Here is a 25,919-nt window from a genome sequence, read left to right as displayed (position 1 = left end):
TATTCTGCGCTGAAAGCTTTCTGCACTTAATCCCCCGAGTTCAGAGCTGAAGCACTTATAAGCCTTCTGGAAGACGAGTTGTGCCAACATGTTCCTGTGGCGACAAGCGAAGTTCCGTAAAGTGATTCTCTTGACTTTCCTTCCTGATCTCTGTACAAACCACCTCTGTCTTCCGTGCACTCAGCTGACCTCAGGATGGTCCGTGGAGACGAGGCCCGTCAGGATCAAGGAGCTACTATTTACTGTGTACCGTGTGCCCGGAGATGTGCGGCCCTCCCTTCCAGCTACGTGAACCCATCTTCTGCTTCTTAATAGCACTGGTACCCCACTGGCCTTGGGGAAATCATCTTCCAGTCTTCCTTTGCTCCGGTTGGCTCATCTGTAGAGTGAGGGCAAAACAGAATGATTTCCAAACACCCTCCACCTCTCAGCCACAGGAAGCCCACGTCGGTGTGAAAAGCGTGGCTGTCTCTCCGACAGCGCCTTCTTCATAGCCACTGGCGGCCTCACGCGGCCCGGGGCGGGGAGGAGCAGCCCAGTGGGGAACTTGGGAAGACGGCCGCAAAGGCCCGCATCCGCCTGTCCCGGGAGCCCCACTGCCGAGCCCAAAGCTCGGCGCCAGCTCTTGTCCTTTGTCTTCTGAACTGAGACTCAGAAGGGAGCTTCCCTACAGCCACTGCTGTTAAGACATATAGACCAATAACCTCGAGGACATTTGTGATACCCAGGACTGTGAGCAATTCCTGGCCCATCGGCTGCCTCGGCACTCGTCTCCTATAAGGGAAGGGCTTACTGGTGTATCATAGGCCCTTAATAAATACTTGCTGGATGAGTTAATTAAAGAAGGTCTAATAAATTAATGATGGGTAGGTGGGTGGATGGATGGATGGATGGATGGATGGATGGACCAATGGGATGGTGTGGGATGGGATGGGATGGGATGGGATGGGATGGGATGGGATGGGATGGGATGGGATGGGATGGGATGGGATGGGATGGGATGGGATGGGATGGGATGGGATGGGATGGGATGGAGGATGGATGGATGGATGGATGGGCGAATGGGTGGATGGATAAATAGTGGTTATGAGCAGCAGCTCTGATTCCATGTTTTAAAACTGTTTCTATGGCTACAAAACTGTGGGACCTTGGAAAGCTATTTAAACTCTCTAGGATTTAGTTTCTTCCCCTAAAAAATGGGATTCATAAAAGCCCCCACCTTCATTGGGTTATTGTGAGGATTAAAGCAGATAATCTACACAACCTGATCAGAAGTTTGGCCAGCACTCAATTAGCATTAATAAACATTAGCTATTTTTATTGAAAGAGTAAGTGCAAGTTATTTTGTTACAAAGAGAACCTTTAATCAGCCTAAATCATGAAAGAGCAAGACATGTACAGAATTCAACACTTTGGAATTAGTAGCCCATTGTTGGCTCTCCAGCCCTAGAGTAGTCGTGGAACACCGGTGGGTCGCGAGGAGGCGTTTGAAAACACTACCTGCACCACACACAATGGGGACTCAGGAGATTTGTAATATGAGCAGATGGAGTGAACTGCATGAGCGAGAATGGGTGAGCAGATGGGAAAAAATGAAAAGGAATGAGATTGTCTTGTTCGCAACCAGGGGTGATTTTGCCCCCCAAGGGATATTTGACAATATCTGGGACATATCTGGGACAAACTGGGAGGTACTACTGGCATCTAGAGGGTAGAGGTCAAGGATGCTGTTAAACATTCAACAATACACAGGACAGCCCCTACAAACAATTATCCAGACCAAAATGTGTGTGTGTGTGTGTGTGTGTGTGTGTGTGTGTGTGTTGGGGTAGGTCTGCCTAAAATTATCTAAGGACCACTTTGTATATGTATTATACCCTATACATCCTTAAGGGATTTATATCCCTCTCACTGCAAGAAAGATCCTGCTATAATGAGTCAAATTGAAATTCCCCACGGGAGTCACATTTCTGAAAGACTGCAAGAGTTGCTTGTTTTCCAATATAAGGAAACCACAGTATCAGAATTTCAAATTGTTAAAGGGCCTTTTGACTTGAGAAAGTAGGAAATCACCTTATTAAAATATAATTTGGCCATGGAGTATTTTCCACATGGACTAGTTTAATAATAAAAAGATTTCCATTTTGTGAACATTCTCTTTAGCAACTTGGAGATTTTCAATTAAGCCAGGAGAAAGATGATGATGGTTGTCCATTGGTCTCTACTGCCTCACAGCAGTCTGGGAATGTGTCTATGGGTTAAATTTTAATCTTCGGATTAGAAAATTTTAATATCTAGCATGGAAATTCCTTCTTGCAAAACCTCCATTGCAAAATCATGGGGCTTCTGATTCAATCCAGAAACTGAGGCTTATAATGCACTAACTGAATTTCATTTCTGCTTGAATTTCTGTAGCATGGTCATCCTGCCCCACCAACACGGGACCTTGGCTTGCTTCCTGTCCTGGTACAAAGCAACCCACCCCTTACCACCCCCCCATTAAAACTACAGATTTAAAAATTTTGTAAAAATTTATATACAGTAAAATGCACAGATCTTAAGTGTACAGTCTGAAGACTTTTGACAGGTGCATACTCTCTTGTTACTATCCCTCAAATCAAGACATAGATTATTTCTATCTCCCAGAACTGCCCTCCAGGCCCCTTTCTAGTCAAACCTCCCACCCTCCACACCCAAAGCAAGTGCTCTTTGGGTTTCTAGCTCCATAAATTGGTTTTGGCGGCTCTAAAATCTCACACAAACAGAATCATGTGTTATGTCTTCTGCTGCCTCACTTTTGCTCAGCGTTTACTTTGTGACATTCAGACATGTTGCTGCGTATTTCTGTTCTTTCCATTTTAATTTTTAGTGGTTTTCTACCGTATTAGAGACTATTATGAACGAAACGGCTATAAACATTCTTGTGCGAGACGCTTTTAGCCCACGCTTTTGTTGCTGTTGGGCTTCCGCCTGGGAGCGAAACTGCTGGGCCTTAGAGCAACGCGTGCTCACCGTGACCTTGAGCGTGGAAGCTCTCCCCGGACTCCACACTTTTCAGCTCCTAAGATGTGCCCGCTCAGTCTGAGGCCTCACACTCTTTCCCCTCCCTTCACTGGGCGATTCCTACCCATCCTCAGGTCCTGACTCAGAAGTTACCCATGGAGGAGCCGTCCCTGGCTTCTCCAGAGATCTGCAGGTGTCCCTGCGAGGAGCCCCCATAAGACCCTTATCAGGGGCCGCTTCTCATCGCTGTCTTCCTCCCAGCCTCCAACGCCCACGGGCTAAACAGGACGTCTGTGTGGCCCACAGCTAACGACGCCTGCCTCAGGTATGGCCAGCACCAGCCTCAGGCGTGCTGAGCGCTGTTAACGCCTGTTGGATGGATGGCCGGATGGACACATGGGGGATGAAGAGTCTGGGGATAGACAGGCTCTCCCCCAAAAATGTTTCTACACTTTAACAGCTGATAGCTCAATTTTAAAAATGAAATGTATTTTAATAAACGCTGCCTTACTTTTTGGGGACACCCTATATCAGTCAGTCCAGTGGCTTTCAAGCTGTCCTCTGAGAGAGTCTCATGGCTCCCCCACCCCCTCAGGGATCACTGGGATAGGGGGGACCGAAGGGGCTGGGGACCAAGGCCCCTCAACCAGGTTCAAGAGCAAAGGATTTTATTTTTTTAATGTTTTTATTGATTTTGAGATAAAAATCTATGACATGTAGGCCCAGAACTACTCGTCCGAAGTTGTGAGCAAGTGAATGATTCAAGTAAGGTTCCACCCCTCTGCAGTGAGCTGGCAGATGGCAGCGCTTACCGTCCCTTCGCCACGCTCTTCCAAGGAATTGTCTTCACTTGTTTCTTAGATGAAGGTCTGGTTCAAAACAAGCCTGAACTCGGGAGCCAGGGTCCCTGTGTGTGGCTTTTCCTGCTCCCACCTGCCTGACGCACACGTGCTCAGGGAGCTGTTACTTCTGACTGTCCCAGTGCGCGAGCCCCTGCCTTCCAACGTCTTTGGTGTCGGCGCTCAGACTGTCAGAACCGGACAAGCCTGCCCATACCCTGAAGCCGTAGGCTCCGTTAATTTGCTTTCAAAAGACAAATTGTAATTGATAAAAGGTTTAGTTTTCCAAACTAGTCCCTTCAGGGGCATCACATACAATGAATTTCAGAATTGGGGAGATTCAGTTGAGAGCATATGATCTAAGCAGCTTCCAAATGAAGATCAATAAGACGACGCAGAGCACGGCCATTGTCCTGGGTGCGAGGGGGCGTCAGTGGGACAGCAGACTTCAACATGCGCCCACGTTTCTACCGCTCTCCTGCGGATGGAGGTGTCTGTGGACCCCGCAACCCAGATAAGATGGGAAGGTGGACGCGAGCAAGGTCTGTGTGTGTTCCCACAGGTGCCCCACCAACCATGTCCACACTTTGTTCTTAGCTCACTGCCAAACGCTTAGGCTAAAAATATTAATGCTTTGCCCTATGTCATTTAATCATCAGAGAGTGGGTGTATAGCGATGTCATTTGTAGGCTCAGGAACAGATGTTTTGAGAGAAGTGAGGGAAGGAAAAGCGTCTTAAGTACTTTTTGCCTAAAACCCTCCCTCCCACCTGATTCCAGGCCCCTCTTGGCCTTGCCAAATGTTGCCAGGTGAAGATAAAATTATTTTAATGACCCTGGGACTTCAGCACAGAATTTAGATGCAAAACATAATTAAGCCCAGGCTGGCTCTAAGCTGCCTTGAGGTTTCTAAGGACCCAGCGATATTTGCTGAGCAGTTTCATTTCAGGGGCACAGGAGGGCAGCATGTAAGACATTTCTCGAGGCCACAGTGCCCTGCACATCACACCTAGAAGCTTTTCTGATGTCAGTGAACCTCAAGACTCCCACACGCTGCATTTCACTGGCAAATTCTGTTGCACAAGTTAAGATGAAAACTTGTGGGGTTTTTTTCCATCTTTCACGTTTACGAGAAGGTAGGGATGGTTCACGGATAACTAGGAGGTTGGAGGGTTCCAGAAGGCCCAGGGAAGGGCTCTGGCAGCCACAGGAATGTTCTCCTTCGAACATTTAAAGTGTGAAAAACGGGGTGGTTTAATGACAATATCAAATCCAAAATGTTTTATATCTTTTTTTATATCTCAAATTTTAAAAATTGTAGGAATTGTGTTTTAATGAAACATGAGCAATACTCATAACTGAACAAAGTTCTGGTAAATTAAGTATTCCATCTGCATTACAGTTTACATGTAAGTTTCGGATGGATCACGTTTAGGATATACTACAGTTGTGATTTTCATGTTATATGTTTGCATGTGCACAGTAGGTAACCCACCATGTCCTCCTGTGTAACTGGGGTGCATTTATACCTATTTTATAGAGGTGGTTAAGGGGGGGTATTTTCAAAGTGTAGTGGGAAATATTGAAATGGAAATTTGGGCAATATTTACCTTATTTCTATTAACTAACAGTACTCAAGTTCCACACACTAGTTTGCTCATTAAGTCAGTAACCCATTAGCGAGAGCCTCCTATATTCCGTGTACAAATGAGGGATGTTTGCGAAGGTCTCCCCGCAGCCCGCTGGCGTGGAGAATCTCGCCGTGGCACGCCTCTGGAGGACTGTCACTGTTGTATTTTTATTTGTACAGAGCACCACCTGACTCACGATCATGACAGTGTTCTTTACTGAGAACTGGAGCCCCTGAAACTGTGTGTTTTACGTCATTTTAAAAGAAAGAGAGACAAGGGCTTCCTTGACTTGGTAACATTTATTCAATATTCTTTGAAATTAGCAAGAATCAGAAGAAGCACATACCAGTCAGATACAGCCACGAAAATGCCCCGGATATAAATAAAGATGCACTATGAGAAACACTGGCTACGGCAGGGCCGGGGCCCTCCCTCCTGAACTACCCCTTAGCAACGGACAGCTCCAATGCAAAGCTCACTCACATTGAAAAGACCTTGACTTTGAACAAACTACAGATCCCACTCGATCTCAGTTTGCCTCACTAGGCCCTTCCACGACCTACGTTTCCAAGGCCTAGCTTGACGACTGTTACGAAAACGACCAGAAACAAACTCAAAAGGACGTTTCCGCGAGGTTCAACCAAACGGTGCAGAAAGAAGTCACTACCCATGCACGGAATGAGGCGAAGCAATTCACCCGGGTTAGGAAGAGTAAAGGTAACTAGTTTCTTTTTCACAAAACAACAGTTCAGACTTCTTTTTAAGTCACGGGTATACTGTACTACGTGTCATACTCTACGTGTTTCCTAACTACTCAGAGAGCCGGCACTCGCACGCCAACTAGAAACTTCTCGATGAGACTATTTCTGTGACAACCGCAGAAGTGAGTCTGGGTGTCGCGACAGGGTCTACCGTGGAAAGACCACACGCCACTCGAAGCACAGGGTCTAGAGAGCTGAAAGTACATGGAGACATAGTCTATGGACTTCTCAAATTCAGTTTTTAAAATACGTGTCTCAAACTAAAAGCTGCAGAAAATTAGTTCTTAAATATCCTACCGAAAACTCTTGAGCAGCTATCATTTTAAATTTCTTAAGCTTTTTATTTTCTTAAAAATATTTAAATGAGTGTAGTATCCCATCTTTTTTGAAAAATAATCCAAAAAATGATTACAAATCTTTTGTTTTAATCAGTGTGACCAAAGGCTTGTCATCGGGGCTGTAATCCTCGTAGGCGATGGGGGTCACGTCGTACATCGCGGGCCGGGATTTCTTTCCAAACCTGAAATCGGGGAGAGAGGACTCTAGTTAGATTGACATTGGATCTCAGGGCCTACTCAAGGCAAATGGTAGCAATAACATATTAAAACTATCCTAACAAGTATATCCTCTAGTAAGTACAGAAGTTTAAGACTTCCTCGTAGTAATACTGAGTAAAAATATTAGTCTTCAGTGCAGGAGGCAAGAAATGGATTTCACAAAATGCAAGAGTCCAAATGAATGTTGAAGCCTGTAGGTTAAATCTTGGCAAAGCAGCCAGCCGTGACAGCTCTACAATAGGATTTTAAAGAACGAATATTGATTTGTCTTTTCCTTCTGAGGCCCATAAGGACGAGGAGAGGAGTTTATTTTAATTCGTTCTGGCACCTGGAATGCGCAGTGGTGGGGTGGGGTGGTCTTTCCTGGACCCTGGACAGACAGACCGTCGCGGGGGACTAGCAGGAGGGCTGCGAAGGCTCGGCAGTCTCCTGAGGTCCCAAGACACGGAGAAGGGACGAGAGGGGAAATGACTTCGAAAAAGGTGTTTGTCCACAGAATGTGCCATCCAGTCCCACCCACCTATCACTCCCCAACACCCACGTTCCTCTCTGAGCACAAAGTCATTGTCCCAACAGATCTGTGTGCTTCTGAGTCTCCCTGACAGCAGGACTGACGGGCAGCAGCCATGGGTATCAAACTCCACTTTCAGGACTTGCTGAAAAACCAGTGTCGAGATGGTGATTATTACAATACAGCCAATTCAACTCCTGGGTGGCCTCTTCAATTCAAGACTCACCTTCCCCCAAATCCCCTGGAGTCAGGAGGATTCACACGCCCTTCCACGTGAACCCACCACCCCTCCTGCCTGTTACAGACAACATGGTTTAACTGTCTCAAGTCCAGTGGGGCCCATTAGAAAAGAGATTTTAAAAGAAGCTAATATTTTAAAAAGGTTGCCCGGATAAGCACCCTAGGACATCAAGGGGCTTATTTCAGCATGGCGTACGTGTCATCTGCCCCCTTTCCTGTTTCTTTGATATCTTGAAAAGTCTGCCTTCTCACGTATAGAGAAGAGTAGAATCGAGTGGGAAATGAGAAGCGTTGCATTTTTCACATGATCTTTTACTTTTAAATATTCTTCCATCTCATATTCACATTCACTCAGGATTTACTGGCCTCCAGGAGCACAGAGGCATAAACCATGGCAGATGGGCGCCAGGCAAATGCAGAGATAAAGAGCTAAGCATGCTACCACCGAGAAGCCACAGCTATCACTGCAGCATTAGAAAGGCTTCGATAAAATCGTGCCTAAACTGCTAAGCCTCGCGAAGGCCCGGGGCTGTGCGCATAAACGCGCCCAGCCTGCGGTCCGCATGCCTGAACTGAGTGAGGCCTGCGTAGTCTGAGGCTCGGAAAGGGGCACCAGCGCAAAAGCCAACTGGGTCTCAACGCTTTTTCCCCACGTCTGAAAATTTCAGGAGGACTTTAAGGTGAGATATCCATTTCTCATAAAATAGCTAGATACATTGGTAACAATACACCACCAATCGTGTTCATTTAATTAATTTTAATCATATATAAATTTTTTGAAGCTACAGAAAAGTATAGTGTAGGCCAAGGGTTAGCACACTACAGCCTGCAAGCCCACTGCAGCCTGTTGCCTGTTTTTTAAATAAAGTTTTACTGGAACAAGTTGTGTCCCTCCGTAATGCCTCTGCCCTACAAAGGCAGAGCTGAGCAGGCACGGAGACTGGACAGCCCACAGGGTGGAACATTTCGCGGCCCTAGGTGAAGACCACAGCCCCTCCCTCCATGGACTTAGCAGAGTTCTGGCCATGTTAACCACGGTGGATTAGTTTCAAACTTCGTATCTAATGACAAATCTCGTATATTTCACTAAAAAAAATTAAAAATAAAAAAATACTGCAACGCGCTATAAGGCAGATCACAGAGCTCACATCTTCTAGTTCATATTCCCCTGAAAGTCAACAGCTAACAGCTAAAAGTGCCACAGAGAATGACTCTGTGGCGGGCCTGACCTTAGAAAAGGCCCGCATCAGGAGATGCTGTTTGAGAAAAGGGACCGTGTCCTTTCACAGCTCTCCTTTTGTTTGTTTGTTTGTTTTCTGGGCTCAGGCACTCACAGCTGGCAGAGCAGGGAGCAATCAGGTGTGACCTCAGCTCCATCGCTCCCGCCAGCCAGTTACAAACTCTCTCCAACCTGAATGCAAGCAAACAGCCACGGGACTAACGACTCTTAGGACAACCCAGCACCGGCTGACTTGCTGACGTCACAGTCACCCCACCCTTCCTCAGTCACGCGTGAATGTCACAGATGACCCACTCCGTCTCCGTCCTGCGTGTCTGCCAAGCTGCCGTCATTCTGATCCAGGGTCACCCCCCGGCCGGCAGCGGGAGACAGGCCGTGAAATGATCGTCAGGCACAGGCCGCTGCTGGAACTGGGAAGAGGGTCATATCCTAAGTGCTGCTTCCTCACGCCTCCCCAAGGTCTCCAGGAAAAGGGGGCCAAGAGGGCCGCCACCCAGAGACCTAGAAACCACAGGTTGTAACTGAATAAACCTTCAGAGGGGAACATTCCCAGATATGTGGGAAGGTATGTTTCAACTTCAACCGTTTTATCCGCAGTCACTGGTGCGTGTAGGAGCTTGCTGGTTAGGAATCCCATGGTAAATACTTTTGATAAAATCGGCACCAAATAAGAACCAGGCTTGTAACTGCTTTCAAGCTTATCCTTTCCTTCCAAGAGGATTCGGTAAATATCTTCCCAGTGAGCTATACAAGCAGGAAGCCCAGAAGGATCTATTTTAAGCTATTCTGAGGCTGAAATAAAATATTCTTTCTCTTGAATGCAAAAGGATCTTACTTAGCTCCAGACCCTCTTGGGGTGGAAGAATCCGATTTCTCGGGTCTCTCAGTACATCCCAGTATAAAGTCGTGGCTCCTGCTCCCTCCTGGTGAACTAAACCCCTCTGGGAACTCTTGAACAACAAACGAACTTGTCTCTTTGCCTCTCCTTTTCGCATCCTCGGTCTCTCATCCACTGATCTCAGGACACTGCAAAGACACCTGCAGGCTGGTACCTCACTCACCAAGCTGGTGTTCTGGGTTGAGTCTCCATCTCGGGCAGATGCAGACATTCTCCATTAACCGCTAACCAAGCTCGCCCAGCCATTTCAGACCTAAGTTTAGCAAGACCTCCAATTTTAGTAAGGTCTGCTATGTGCCAGGGCCCACCGGAGATGAATAAAGAATGCCCCTGCTCTTCAAGCACGGGCTAGTGGGAACGTTAGTCAAATAAACAATTAAGATGAGATTTGCAGGGATGGGCTCAGGGCTTCCTGGAAGCCGTGTTGCTGAGCTGACACTTAAAGGAAGGAGCCGATGACAGGCAGCTGTGTAGGGCCTGATTTGGGGAGGGTTGAACTCTTTCTTCCTCCTAGTGCAGAAGTAAGGCTCGTGCAGGTCCCACAGAAAAGCTGCCCTTGCCCCACCGAGGCATGGGGCCAGAGCTCTGTGCCCCCCAACTTCTCTCTTCCACTGGAGTGGCAAGACTGCTGTAAGATCTGAGTGTTGGGTTTGGTGGTTTCCTTTTGAGGAAAGTAAACTTTCTGAACTTCTGAGTTTCTGCACCATTTAGACAGAATCTGGATCTGCTTGTATCCTGACCCATATCAATATACAATGACCCAGTCAATGCTGCTGAGAGTTCCCTTGAGCCCCATCTTAAGACACCAAGCTCAGCCCACTTCTTACTGCAGCAGGCTGACTTTCTGAATTGTGTGCTTTAGCTTGTTTTGCCAATTAAAAGAAAAGATGGTGTTCTTTAACACAGGATGTCGCCATTACTTTTTAAATAAATACTCTTTGCAAAAGTCAACGAAATGTTAGATTAGCTGATTTTTTTTTTTTTTAGTGTTATGATAGACTTGGAGAAGTAAATATGGTGTTATCTGTTTACACAATCCTTTATTATTTATAAATTAATTTGATTGTCATAACTCTCTTAGGAGGTAGAGCTATTCCTTTTCTACAGTTGAAGGAACTGTATTGTGAAAGGTTAAATGATCTAAAATCCAGAGTAAGGTAATGGAGTAGCTGGGCTCAGTGAAGTACCTGAGACACCTGGACTCACACTCTGTGATGCCACACCAACTCCTTGTCCCTCTATGCGTCTTTCCTCCAAAAAAGGACCCTGTTTTATATAATACAACCTCCATTTTTAAAAACATTTTTCTTATTTTTCAATTACATTTGACATACGTTATATTAGTTTCAGGTGTACAACCCAGTGATTGGACACCATATAACTTATTAAGTGATCATTCCAATAAATCTAGTATCCATCTGGGCACCAGAGTTATTACAGTGTTATTGACTATATTCCTATGCTGTACTTTGCATCCCCATGACTGTACCAACCAATTAGTACTTCAAAACCCCTTCATCTTTTTCACCCATCTCCCAAACACCCTCCCGTCTAGCAACTGTCAAAATGTTCTCTATATCTGAGTCTGTGTCCTGTTCTCCTTGTGTATTTTGTTTAGATTCAATTGCTGATAGATATGTTTTTATTGCCATTTTATTATTCATATTTTTATCTTTTTTTCTTCTTTTTTTCAAAGACAACCTTTAACATTTTATGTAATACTATTTGGTGGTGATGAACTCTTTTAGCTTGTTCTTGTCTGGGAAACTCTATGTGTCCTTCAGTTCTAAATGATAGCTTTGCTGGGTAATCTTGGCAGTGGGGCCTTGCTTTCCATCACTTTGAGTACTTCTTGCCACTCCCTTCTGGTCTGCACAGTTTCTGTTGAGAAATCTGCTGACAGTCTTATGGGAGCTCCTTTGTAGGTAACTAACTACTTCCCTCTTTCTGCTTTAAAGATTCTCTCATTATGATGTGCTTGGTGTGGGCCTCTTTGGGTTCATCTTGTCTGTGACTCTCTGTGCTTCCTTCACCAGGCAAGGAAAGTTTTCCATCCTTATTTTTTCACACAGGTTTCCCAGCAGCCAAATGATAGCTGTTAGTCATTTTTAAAGTAATCAAATGGAATAATTTATATCTACGCTTACTGTTTGGAGAGCAGCAACAGCTAAAGGCATTCCAAAAAGAAATCATCTAAAAATGTTTCAAACACAGTGATTAAGAATCAGATATTTATAGCACAGATAAACACAAATTGAATGAATGAATGTATCCAATGAAAACAGAAAGCTAGCAGCCAATTAAAAGGGCTTTGCTTATAAAGCAGCCTCATTATCTGTCCCCCAACAACATCCAATAGGTTCAACAGTACTTTGAACCTAGGTTTTATTCTGTGAAACCCTCTTTGTGGATGTAAAGTCCTGTTCACAACGTAACCCCGGTCCTGAGACTGCCCGTGTGGAAGCCATGGGAGAGCAGCCGTCCCCGCCCGGCCCCCAGCCCCCGGGCGGCCCACCTGGCGTGCCGGATGGAGGCGATGGCGTTGCTGAACTCGCTGTCGATGCTGCGGCAGTTGTAGAACTCCTCGTAGGCCGGCCTGGAGGAGCCCTGGTACTCGATGCGGCTGATGCGGCAAATCCCCACAATCAGGATGATCAGCATCAGGATGAAGGCGACGCACAGGGCTCCGATGATGATGTAGAGGGAGTGCCGGGGCATGTTGGTGAGGCTCTCTGCCATGTGCCCGGACTTCCACTGGAGGTCTAAAGGCAGAAACAAGCAAATGGCTGGAAACCAGCTGTGGCAGTTGCGATGGGAAGGTCCTTGCTGTCCTTGCATAGGTAACTTAAAATGTAAGGGCCATCGACACTGAGGCGGCTTCTTTTCCACGGCTAATATCCTTAATATATAAGGACCTCTTACAGATCAAGAAAAACCATGACTATGCCATAGAAAAATGGACTAAGGATATAAAAGGAATTCACCACAGAAATACATATAGAAAATTATTTAGCTTCATATTTTTTTAAATGCAACTCCTCTCTCAGTTCCTGAACATTATTTAAAATTTTTGATAACCACAGTTGAAAAGAGTACAGAAGCGGGGCTGCACAAATTGATACACAATTCTTATGTGGACTAAAGGGTGTATTTTTATACACAAAAGATCCTACTTTTAGAATTTATGCTGGGGAATTGGTCCCATAAGAGCACAAAGCCCTGTGTACAAGGATGTTCATCTCAGCATCGTAATTTTAAAATGTTAAATTATCAACTATTAAACATTTAGAAAAACATTCAGAAAATAGGCCCAGAAACCCATGTACTCACTGAAGTTAATAAATGTTCATATTTTACCATTTTTGCTTTAGCATTTTGTTTCAAGTGTGTGTTTTTTTAAGAAATAAAATGTTAGATATACCTAGGGTCCCCATTTCCATTCTCTCTCTTCATTCCACAATAGACAACACAATCTATAAAAGTAAAAAGGTTGGCTGCCCTGGCAGGTGTGGCTCAGTTGGTTAGAGCATCATCTTGTACACCTAAAGGCAGTGGGTTCAATTCCTGGTCAGGACCCTTGCAGGAGGCAATCTATCAATGTTGCATCTCTCACATCCATGTCTCTATCTCTCTCAAAAATCAATTTCAAAAAATAAAACGGTGGGAAACAACCTAACTATTCAGCTCTTAGTGCGATGAAGAGATGCTCATCAGACAGAATTAACGAAGGTTACCAAGCAGGACTGGATGTATAGCACAAGCGCATGTAAGTTTAAAATGTCTGTCTACACACTGAAAAGCTCAGAAGAACAGAGCGATAATGAGGGTGAACATTTGTTGTTTTCTTACTATGGACTAAGCTCTTCGCAAACATTACATTTAATCATCATAACCACCAGGAGACGTATCTCCTCCCTCCCCTTTATAGATGTGGCCCAGGAAACTGATGTCACTTCCTGGGCGAGTTGTCAAATGCAAGTCTTTTTTTTTTTTTTTTTTTTTTAATATATATCTTTATTGATTTCAGAGAGAGGAAGGGAGAGGGAGAGATAGAGAAACATCAATGATGAGAGTCATTGAACAGCTGCCTCCTGTACGCCCCTAACTGGGAATCGAACTGCGATCTCCTGGATCCTAGGTCGATGCTCAACCACTGAGCCACGCCCGGCCGGGCTCAAATGCAAGTCTCAATCCAAGTTCCTGGCCTCTTCTCATGCAGCAATGTGCTAACAACAGTGATCTCGAATGATTTTTATTTCCTTCTTTATACACCTCAGGCATTCTCCAGCTTTTTTTTAAAAAAAAAAAAAATGTATTCCTTTTATAATAATTTTAAAAGGAGCAATAATTTTTTTGAAAAAAAGCACCCATGTTATTATCTTCCAGCTTAACTAGTAGAAGGAGTGTGGCCTTGGGATCACACCAAACTTGTTTTCAATCCTGCAACATTTACTTGACCTCCCGAGCCTCAGTTTCTTCATTTATAAGATGAAAATAGCAACATATACCCCATGGGCTTGCTGTGAGCATAAGTCATAAAACATTTAAAAAAAAAAAGAAAGTCCACTACCAGGCACATGGGTGGTCCCTACAGAGGAGCTCCTGGGTGGTGGAACACAGAAGGATAAAGTGCTAGTGCCCTCTGTGGCACATGCCGAGCTGAGCACTGTCCTGTGCCCTTCCAAAAAGCACCAGCCTGTATGCGCAGGGGCAAAATGGAAGAATGGATTGCAATCTCGGTGTCAGCAGAGGTCCTGTTTACAGACCTGCCCACTAATGGAGTGCTCTGGGTAACACGACCAGGATTGGAAAGCAAGCTGTGAAAATTAAAAAGGCAAAACCAAAGAGAAGTTAACGCATGTGGAAGAGAGGATGCCTTCTCTGCTCACACCGTCACCACTTCCACGTTAGGACTCCGGTGCCTGCAAATGGGACTTAGGGGTGGGTGGGAACGGGCCTGCCTTCCTGGGAAGCCCTCAGGACTCTTCCCACTGTTGTACTCATAGCCTCATCTTAGCAACATCTTCAGCGACCACGGAATCTTCCCCTTGGAAAGTTACAGCCTGCAGAAGAGCACAAGGACCCAAGCCCGCAGACCCCTTTCCTAGAAGCCTGATGGAACCATGCCCAAGCCCAGATGGGGCCTGAGAGTTTCAGAACAGGATAGCTGAAGTGACCACTGAGTCTGCACCCAGATCTTCTAACTCGTGAGCTTTCCATCACACGCATGCTGGAAGTCTAGTGTAGCCATTTGAGCCTGCCCGCCTGAGCTCACAAAGCCCATGCAGCTTAGGACTTTGCAGTCACAGCTCCTTCTGTGCCAACTCACACACAGGCGGGTGGACCAACAGAAATCACTGCAAACAACTGGCCGGGATGGAAGAGAGAAGGTGTTTTATGAAACCAGAACCAAGACTCAATCCCCAAATCGGCAGTCATTGCATTTGGCATTACCTGGGGCACACTGAGCGAGACAACTCATTTTTCTGGCTGGAAGAGAAGTGTGACTCACTTGATTTCCAAGTATTTTGACATTCTCTGAAAAATTCAGTTGTAGGCTGGAGCCCAACACTCACAGAATCTGCTCTAACACCCGTTTAGCATCAACACAAAGGCAGCCAGCACCGTTTTCTGCTCCAGCTTGGTGGAGGGCTCAGCTCCGATTGCTGCAGCAGGGCCACACGAGTTATGAAATCTCATGGTTGATGCATAACCACACAAATAGCTTACACATCATACTAACTGCGAACACACAGGGAGTTCACAACCACAAGGCCACTGCAGCGGAAAGGCAACTGCACTGGTTATGTGCTCGGCAAGCTGTCCCAGGCCCGATGAGCTGCCTAAACGGCTTGTGTTTCTGACCAGCTGCTCTGTTTCCCAAAACTCTGTGTTCCAAGCTGATTGGACTTTGGGGAAAACTTTCTCAAATTTTCTCCTAAAACCTCTGCTTCCCCCGTGCCCCGCCCTTTGCTTTTCCCACCTTACCTTCATCTAAAGATAAGTGAATGTGGCTGCTTTACATGCTCATCGCTCATCGGGTTAGTGGCCAGGCTGGGTTGGAAGAAATCCAGCGCTTGGTCTGAGAGGCAATACATTCATCTGCACCAGGTGGCCGCAGCTGCCACCTCCTGGTCCAGGAGCACGCCTCATAAGTCATCACTCGGCCGCATCCTGGGAGTCCCACTGCATGAATCATTTGCTGTAACGGCTACAGCCTGGCTGGGGGAGAGTCTCGCGCCAGCACATGCTGGATAGGATGATCTCAGAGCCCAGCAGGTGCCTGACCAGGGACGCATGCACACGAACCGTTCGGGAAAGATGTCACGCTTATGGGTCTGAGGGATCATGTGCGTTTTGGCTTAAACTCAATTTGAGATTTCATATTTTCCAAAGTGCTTTCATATTTACTTGAATGCATAAATCCAAGATAGCCTATTCTCCTATTTCTTACCTGCAGAACATCAGTAATTCAATAGTTTGACCACAGATTCAACTGTTCAGTGTCTATAATCGGCCAACTGACTGACTGGAACTCTAACTGTAGGAACCTTCCAGCTCCTACACAGATGATACAAACCACCACTAGGTAAAAATTTATAGGAATTTTGATCTTTAGACCTTGATTGTAGAAAGGCAAAAATTTTATTAAAATCCAAAATAAAGTATTGTAATCAGTCCCAAGGTTGTAAAAATGAGTGGCAGAGAATTAAAATTTCACCAGTGTTGGTTGTTAGTTTCCAGAATTTAGGATTTGCTTTTGCCTCAGAATATGTGTACAACCCCAGAATTACCTGAATGGTCCTTTTGGGGTAGTTTTGCTAAGTCTGTATGGTCTGCTTGATTTCTGCTTCTTATTACTGATGGGGGCCAGACAGCATTTCTGATGGGGCAAATTTCTAAGAAACATTTATTACTAGTCTGAACACCGGCACAGGTAGCCACGCAAACGGAACCACTAAAATGGTATTAATTTGCATGTAAATCCTACTGAGGCAGCAGGCTCTCTAGTGACGGCTGCCGAAAAGGTTGATTTATTTTCACGTGCAGTGCCCCTCACTGGAGGTCTCAGCTTTTCGAACCTGCAAGAACTCAAGCTGAGATCTGGATGCTGAGAAGACGGCTGTGCTAAAACCCACAGGAGGAGAGCTCCGGGCAGAAGGCACAGCAGAGGCACAGACCCTGAGGCAGAAATAAACGACCTGTTCAAGGGAAAAAAAGCAGGACCGCGCGGCTGAGGCAGTGTGAGCAAGAAAGGGAGGTGGCTGAGATGGCCTCTGGAGGCAGCAGGCACGCCCGTGGGGGCTCCTTTACTGCCTTTGACAAATCAATAGCCGTCAAGGCTACGGAGCTGTGTGGGCCTCGGCTCCCTCTCTGCTCTGTGCACATCTGAGCTTTCCTGTTGAAATCTACCGCCCTGAACTTGTACCCCCCAGGCACCCTCTTCTTGGTTTCTGGCCACTTCAGAAGCTCGCAGATGCTCAGAGTTAGAAAGAGACCTCTGTGGGCCCGTGGATCACACAGGACTGGAGGCCTCTTAGACCTTCCCTGCCCACTGACAAGCCAGGCTGCTTGCACTCCTGGTCCTTGGATTCCTTCCATTTGATTCAGATCCAACTCTTTAGACACTGACCACTGGCTCCAGCTACATGTCATCACAAACCTCCCACGCATGTTCTCCATCATTACACTCGGGTCAAGGGTGAAGCACCCAACACCGGGACCCACAGAGCCTAATCTATGACGACGTTCATTTTAACACATTGGCTTAATGGGGAGTGCAAATGAGATCACCAAATGGAAAGCACTCTTCCAGACAAACAGAGAGCCCAAGTGTGGACCAACACGTGTGATAGGCCCCGTCGCCCTCGGCTGCCCAGGGTGGCCCATGCCCTGCGTGTGCATCGACTAAAAAGGTAATTGCAAAGGTTCATCCGCTCCAGGAGTAGCTCATAGCATAAGAGCTACAATAGTGTAGAAGTAAAGAGAAGGGGCAGCTAGCATTTATTTAGTGCCTACGGCAGAGCAGAGATATGCACGTATTTGCCTCCTTTCCTCCTTACAGCAGCCTTTCTATCACCATTTTACAAGTGAGAAAACTGAGGCTCCACGAGGTACGGGTCACACAGCTAGAATGTGATGGAGCTAGAACCTGAAGCCTCTTTGATCCTTTTATTAGTTGTGCATGTTTTGCCTCTACTATCATCACAGGGAGGAAGTAAAATTTAGATTTTTTTGTAATTATAGGATTTTTCTTCCAAACTTCTTGAGGGCATCCTGTGTGTTCCTGAGTTCTTACTCAACTCTCCTATGTGTTTATCTCTACAATTAAAAATTTTATAGAATTACCAAATTTCATAGAATTACCAAATTGGTCCCATTTCATGGATGAGTACACTGAGGCTCAGCACAACTACGTACAGCTACATGAGCACCACGGCCAGGGTGAGAAGCAAGGTCCTGCTGACCCAGGTTTGCAGTCCCTCCCACCAAAGGCCCGCCAAGGCTGGACTTAACGTCCTACCCGACTTGGGTCTTAACGTCCTACCCAAATCGCAGCACTAAGCATTTTTACTATCAGAACCCCTTTCCGCCTCTTTCTTTCACCACGAGAGTATTTCTCACCCATCTTCAGCAAGGACAGTTGGTCTTAAGGTCGTTCTGTTTAGGAGCATTTGAGAATGTTGAGGGAGAGGCCTAAAAATGATTAACCTTCTTTCCCTCCCCCCACCCCGCTCTGAGCCAGGAGCAAAGACAAATAGTAGGAAGGTAAGCCCAAACGGCACCTTCGCTGCTGGTCAAGATGCCGCTGGAGAACGTGGCCCACACTTGTGAACAAGGTTCCCTAACACTGACCACGTCCTACCTCAGACTCGCACCGAGCACCGAGCACCGGCCACCCAGCCGCAGGCAGAAGGGCCTGCTCCGGAGGGAGATGCCAGGCGGGGAGACAGACCGACAGACCGACAGGAGCTGTGAGTACCTGCCCCTTCCGACCTCAAGGCAGATGCGCTCCTCTGCCTGCTGATGAGCAGGGAGGGCGCGGAGGCCCCAGGAGTGGCTTTCCAGAAAGATCCAACTGCCCAGGCTAATTGCAAGAAGAAGAAAGCAGCTTTCAAAGTTGAATTTTTAGCAGTTTACACACCAATGGCAACCCCAATTCCTTGTCAGTTCTCATTTTCACCTCAATCCTAGCAGACATGCTATTTTAATGTGTAAAATCTTGACGGTGACATTTTCAAACTTCTGTTCGTTCGTCTTCAGAGTACACTTAGCTCTAAGCCGCTCAAAATGTTTTGCAGATTTTCTTTCCCGCTCCTCCTCACTGGACCTTTCTCCAGGCATCTGATGGAACCTAATATGTTTGAAGACACTTGAAGACATAAATGCAAAGTGAATTTGCATTTGGTGGGGCTTTTCCATTTCCAACACAGAGCCTCTATTTTGTGCTCTGACTCTAACGCGTCTCTGCTGAGCGCATTTTTGGCCGCGGAGCAGCGCTGACCTCTGGATGACACTGTGCGCTCCCATCCCGGGGAAAGGCTGCCACCAGGCTCAGGAAGGAGTGGGCGCGGCAGAGGGCGGGAGCGACAGCCCACAGACATCGACAGGGGGCGGGGGCACGGCGGCTTGGCGGAGCCCCCTGGGCCTCGCCGCCTCAGAGTGGCCCGGAGCTGGCTGAGCAGGGTCAGCATCCCCTCCCTGGTGGATGGACACGGGGGTTAAACAGGCAGAAAGACTCACGGATTTCACAGTTCACTCCCACCCAGCCGTGTGGGCAGTGGCAGGCGTAACCGTTGGGCTGGTCCAGGCAGGTGCCGGCGTGATGGCAGGGGTTGCTGTCACATTCGTTTATGTCGATGTCGCACTCCTCGCCTAAGGGGATAAGAAGCAGCGGTGTTGAGACGGAGCTGCGTCAGCGGCTCTGCCACCCGTCGCTACCCTGGCAAAGCCAAGATCCGAGCCTGGGGTGCCGATCTCCAGCCACGGAGCCCAGCTGCCATTTGTATAAAGTGCAGAGCTCTCCCAAAATTCCAGACAGGGGATCTTTTTCTTAAATAAAACTAAAATAGGAAAAAAATATATCCCTGGTAAAAAAAGAATTTCCTTTACTCTATTGAACCAGTTAACTAAAGCTGATTCACCTGTCTGAACGAACCTTCCGAAGTTTATCGGGAAAACAAATTTGGGTTCCTCATTTCATCAAAGAACTCTACTTTATGTTGTAGTCAGTCAGCTGAATCTTCTTATTTTTCTGAAACTCCTGATAGCTGAACACTCCCAGTTTATGATATTTTTGTAGCCAAGTATTTGAGTGTGAGTCATGACATCTATTTTCTGGATACTTCTAGGTCACAGCTGTGTGGCTAGATTAGTCAATTATAAAACTTGACTCCACTTTCCAAGTTCCTGGATACGCTCCTGAGAGGGCCTGAATGCTCAGGGAAGGCAGCGGGCCACACTGACCTAAGTCGGACATAATCTTCCCTGGGAAAGGGTGGCCGAGAGAAGTTCACGTCCAGTGCAGACTGTCCTTCCTCCGTAATAAAAACTGTGACCTGGAGTCCCGACCCTGCCTGGACCTGACATTTGGGGAAACCTTGCCCCCCTTGGGGAGAGCCTGGTAGAAACTTACAAACCAGAACATGAGAAGATGTCACCACGACTCAAAAACCAATTTACATGAAATAGCTTGTTATTAGCAGTTACGTGAACAAAGCCATCTGCCTGTGAACTTAAAGCCATAGGATGAGTCAATACAAACTGGGCATGCTTCTGAAATGTAAAGCATCTCGTCAAAGCTGAATAAAAGAGGCGACTTCAAACTGAGGCTCTCTCTTAGAAGCTGGAAAATGAGAAAAAAAAATTTGAAATATGCCTCCATTTTCTTACAGAAATGTAAAAGCGATATATATATATATATATATATATATATATATATATATATATAAATCTCCTAGCACTGCCATAGTCGTAGACTAAAGAAATGGAGCAGAATCAATATTTGGTCCCTTTTTGAAAGGCCCCGTTTCAGTATACACTTCGGTAATTGCTTCCAGGCTGACTTAATTAGCACCGAAGTGCTTTTCTGTCTGCTATGGGTTTACCTCGCATTTCTAAAACCACCATATGTCACCCACAGGCCACTTTAGAGGAGGAATTCACACTAAAATATTCCACAACTGTTTCATTTCACACTCTTTCCATACCTGGCATCTGACTCTTTCATTTTTCCAATGCAATCTGTCTAATGAAACATTGACTACTTCCAGGTCCTACTAGGTTGACTATGATTCAGTAGCGTCTAAGTGAGTTTGTTCCCTGCAGTAAATACAGTCATTTACATCAATAGGAGAGACATGGAATTGATTGCCTCTTACTCAAGTGTTTCAAGGGTTGTCTTTCTATTAATGGGGCAATCGCTCTGAGCGAGAGGGGTATAGACTAAACTGTTACAAACGGCATTACAAGGTAGACTACTTGAAGAGACATAAACAAGAATGTTAAAAGGTTGAAATCAAAGTCCTTGACAAATATATACATTAGTACTACTTTCCAACCATTTAGCCTGCAATGGGATACTTCATATCCTGAAATAAGATGCCCAGTGGTCTTTTCAACAACAGCAGCAGGAACAACCTAACTTCTCCCTAGTAATTCCTTCAACTACAGGCAGTCCCAGGGCTGTGCATCCAGTCCACCCAGTCCTGCTCTGGTCCAGAGCTTTCCCAGGGAGGTAAATGCCAAATTCAGGGACCAGAGCCACCCTAATGTGTGTATTGGGTCCTGGATGTCTAAGGGTCTCTAATACAGTCAGAAATGAAAGACCCCTAGATTTGTTCTTGGGACCCAGTAAATTGGATGGATTTGGTATAGAGAATGGCAAGAGAGAATAGGGTAAACTCCTTCTACAGACATTTGTCAAATATCCAAAACCCAGAGTCCCAAACCTGCCCGAGTCTGACTTTCATCACCAGTGTTCTTAGAGCTGTACTGGGGATTCAATGACATTGGTTGATGATAGCAAGTCCCTGACAGGCAGGGGCCCAAAGACCTAGCAGCTATCTCCACAGCAGTTGTGCTCTGAGAGAACCTGGAGCGATGCACGGCTCTCAGAGACCTTCAGATTCACTCTAATGGCCACTGACACACTGCCACTCCGACGCTTCTAGTTGAGTCCGTTGTCCCCCAGCTGGCTCTCTGTCTGACACTTTCACTGTGTCATATGCTGGTGGTAGGAATGTGGAATGATTCTGACAGTGCAGCCATTCAAGAAAAATTTCAACCAGAAGGCTCCCAGTGGAGACTGCTCTTCTCTGCCCTACAGAGGCCGTGTTTACGGCCATGAGTCTCAGGCGAGGTGGTTGAAGTTTGATTATAAATTATGAAGAACAAGTTTGGGTTCATTTACATTTCCCCACATTGAGAGTATTATATGGTTTTATGCATTTCAACACCCCACCATTCCAGCTCCAAGCAATATGTATTCTAGCTTATTTTACTAGAAAAGTTCTTAGTATATCATAGCTTCTTTTTTTTAACTCATAATTGACTTTATAAATCTTTGTCCTTTTGCAGGCTTGAGCCGATGACTTTTTCATTGACTTGCTTACTTTTTTTAAAAAATTTGAGTTGGGGAAAAATCAATTACTTTTAAATCACTGTTGTGCGCAAATAACATTTGTAAAGGGAATACAAAATGAAATTTCTACTTGACTAAGGCTGGAAATCAGGGTCTGAACGCTAAATCTTTTGCATTGATTTTCAATCTACCAGTTTCTAGGAGGCTATATGTGCAGCAGGTATCGAATCTGGTAGTATTTATGCAAGTTTACAAGTGTGCTATTTAATTCTCTATGCTTTCCTCCTATAAGTTAAAACTGGAAATGAACACAAAATCCAAAGTCACTGCCGTTACTAAATCCTTGGGTTAACAGAGCCCACACTGAATTGATATCAATAAAAATCATTATAACTGTAATACCGAGTATTAAATATATGACTACCATGTGCCACTCACTGGGCTGGGGACTTTAACTCTGCCTTCGTACTTGACAAGCATTTTATTCCAGATGAAATGGATCTGAAAAAATATTTGGAACGTTTTTCTACCTTGATGGAAAAACTGGAAAACTGTCTTGCCCTCCCTTGTAAAAAATTAGACAAGTGGATGAAATATGTATTTTTAAAAAACACTTTTAAGACATTGGACAACAGGCAGAGCATGACCGTGACTGCTGAGAGAAGGGAAACAAAACAGCTGAGGACCACAGGCATCCTGGCTCTCTGCCTGGAGCCAATTTAGAGCACAAAGGTTACACTGAGCTGTGGAGAACTGGGTTTTGTGGGGGCCAAGAAAGCTGTAATTTGCAGGACAGACTACTACAGAAGATAGAGCCACTCAGAAAAAGAACATCAGAAATATGCTGTGTCCCTGAGTCGGTTACAGAATATTGTGCGTGAGTAAACAAAACTCCATGGGCCTAGCAAACAAGATGAAGGATGAACAGCTCCCAAAGCTCATGGAGGACTGGGAGGGATTTAAACTTTTACAAGTCAGAGTGTAGCTATTTTATTGATCAGCTAACACATTTGCCTTAGCAGGAAGGTAGGACTATCCCCTGAGTAAAAGCTGCCATAGACTCATCCCCCAAAAAACAAAAATGACCTTGAAAGGATAAGTCATGTTGGCAAGTAACTTACCTACTTGCCACCAAAAAAGGCCAGCACTTTGAAAAGAAAGGCAATAAATCCAATCTCTCAACAACTTAACTAACAATGACCAGCATCCAATAAAAACTGTTAGACATGCAAAGAAGCAGACTCATGTAACCCATAACCAGAAGAAAAATAAGTTCTAAAGGTAGAGATCCAGAAGAAACAGATAATGGTGAGTAAACAAGGAATTTGCTCAAGATGTAAAGGAAAACATGAAAAAAAAATAAAGGTAAAAATGGAAGATACGACAAACTGAATAGAATGTGCAGATATAAAAAATACAATATAAAATGAAAACAAAAATAGTACAGAGTGATATTAATAGATTAGATGCTGTAGAATAGAAGATTGGTAAACCTGAAAACAGAGCAATAGAAGCTACACAAACTGAAGCTCAGGAAAAAAATGAACAGAAATCAGTGACCTGTTGGGCAATTTTCAGTAGTCTAACACAGATATAATAAGAGTCCCGGGATAGGGGAAGGAGGCATAAAATAATATTTGGTGGAAGAGTGGCTAAAATATTTTCCAAATATGATGAAAACTGTAAAACCAGATCCAAGAACTGCAAGAAACCCCAGGCAGGATGAATACCAACAAAATCACATCAAGGCACATCATAATCAATTTGTTAAAACCCAGCAGTAAAGGAAAAATTCTAAAAACAGCCAGAGTGATGGAAAAAACAGTGGAATATTGCTTCCAAAGAGGTGGCATATTTTTCCTATTTCTCCAAGTAGGTACAAGCAAAAACCCTGGACATTATATATAAAATAAGCATGAGGAGATTCTGAGAGGTCAAGAGACAGACAGACAGACTGGCTAGGAACCTCAGGACCCAAGGAGCAACGTGACAGTGAACAGCCTGAGTTTTTATAGTCCAGACTAGGTGCTGGAGAAGCCAGCAACCCAGAAATGTCAAAAGGTGTGTGTGGGGGGGAGGGGGGAAGCCCCAACTATATAACACTTAGAGCTAATCCATGGGTCAAAGAGAAAAATCTAAGGGAACCTAAAAAACAAACAAAAACATTGAATTAAATGAAAATGAAAACACGACATAAAATCTGTGGGACAAAGCCAAAGAAATATTGAGGGAGTAATTTATAGCACACAGAAAACATACATTAGAAATGAGGAAAATCAGTCATATCAGGTCCCACCTAAAGAACATAGAAAGTAAGAGCAACTTAAACCCAAACTGAAAAAATCAGTCTCATAAGGTAAATGCGACATTGGATTGGGTATCTAATTATGTAACAATGATCTGCCCAATTCACTCCACTCAGCCAGGGAGGGAGCTTCTGAGCACTCAACATCTGGCCAAGAGAAAGTCCTGCTAAACCTCAGGTATAAAGAAAGAGTATTTGGTTCCAAGGTAGCAATGCCAAGAGCAGAAGCAGATTGTCCCTTCATGGTGGTCGTCAGCACTTCATCAGCCCCTCCTATGGAACACTAGTTCTCAGAACACAATGGGTTCTTTTTTTACGGGAAAAAGAAGGTTCGCTGGTTAAATATAGTTGGAAAATAAAGGCAGATCAGATTCTTGACTGTGCAACCTCTCGGAGCCTTCAGCTTGCAGACACCCTTATGAATCTCCACGTGGCATGTCCCAGGTTTATTTGGCCACAGACACTTTTTCCGTGAAGCATCTCATGGGACCCGTGTTCTGTAAAGCACATTAACAGCGCAGCTCTCCAGACAACTTGGGGAGCTATTCTGTGGTCCTCCACAGTGTAAAAGATTGCCAGGCCCGAATAGAAATAGACATCTGTTGTTTTCCAACACCAGTGAGTGTGAGTGATAAAATCACACTGGAAATGCCCCACTGCTCCTGCGATCAGAATGAGTGCCAAGAAGAAATGCCCAGGGCTGGGGGAGTTCAGGCCTGGCGAGCAGAGGGCACTGGAAGGCAGGAGGCAGGAGAGAGACTATTACCAAGAAGAGCCTGGCGTGGGCTGTCCACGATCAAGCAGGTAGGGGGCCAGCACGATCCTGGGAAGGCCAGACGGGGCCACTCAGTCCTGATGATCAAGTTAAGGGCTTTGACCTTTTTCTTAAAATGATGAAATGTCAACAGGCAATTTTTAAGCAGGGAACAAGAAGATTGGATCTTGTTTGTATAACGTCGCCACAGGGTAGAGAACGCATGAGGGGTGAAGGGGAACTTCCTAGGGGCGGGGAGGGGCCCACCTGGTGCAGGCAGGAGAGGAGGGCAGCCTGGCGTCGGCTCTGAAAAGAACTGAGAGGCTCCAGGAGGTTTTAGGGCCCCTTGGTGGCCGGATGCAGGCAAGGGGAAGACGAGGGGACCAAATGAGTCCCCGGGTTTTGTCCAGGGCAGCTTGAGGTGGCAGTAACTGCATGTAATGGGCTAGCAAATATTTAAAAGAAGAAAAGAGAAGCCTGTAAGTTTGAGGTGTCTGTGAGGTATGTCCAAGAGTAAATGCTGAGTAGGCAGCTGGAGGTTTGCTGAATATTCTGGGGAAGAGATTGCCTTTTATTTCCCATAAGATACCAAGATAAA

At 45.5% G+C, this 25,919-nt stretch overlaps 1 protein-coding gene across 1 annotated transcript in view; it reads right to left on the bottom strand.

Annotated features, from left to right (window-relative positions):
- Nucleotides 1-5,754: 5,754 nt before the first annotated feature.
- Nucleotides 5,755-25,919, bottom strand: part of DNER (delta/notch like EGF repeat containing) — a 184,785-nt gene continuing 164,620 nt past the window's right edge. The window contains exons 11-13 of the mRNA XM_081142149.1: nt 19,424-19,555; nt 12,195-12,441; nt 5,755-6,753 (exon numbers count right to left, since the gene is read on the bottom strand). Coding sequence (XP_080998275.1) covers nt 6,642-6,753; nt 12,195-12,441; nt 19,424-19,555 — 491 coding nt within the window. The 3' untranslated portion in view covers nt 5,755-6,641. The remainder of the gene's footprint in view (nt 6,754-12,194; nt 12,442-19,423; nt 19,556-25,919) is intronic.

Source organism: Miniopterus schreibersii, assembly GCF_964146895.1.
Source record: "Miniopterus schreibersii genome assembly, chromosome: 7".
In the NCBI taxonomy this organism is placed as follows: domain Eukaryota; kingdom Metazoa; phylum Chordata; class Mammalia; order Chiroptera; family Miniopteridae; genus Miniopterus; species Miniopterus schreibersii.
The sequence above is the reverse complement of the archived record's forward strand: the minus strand, read 5'-3'. Positions and strand labels throughout refer to the sequence as shown.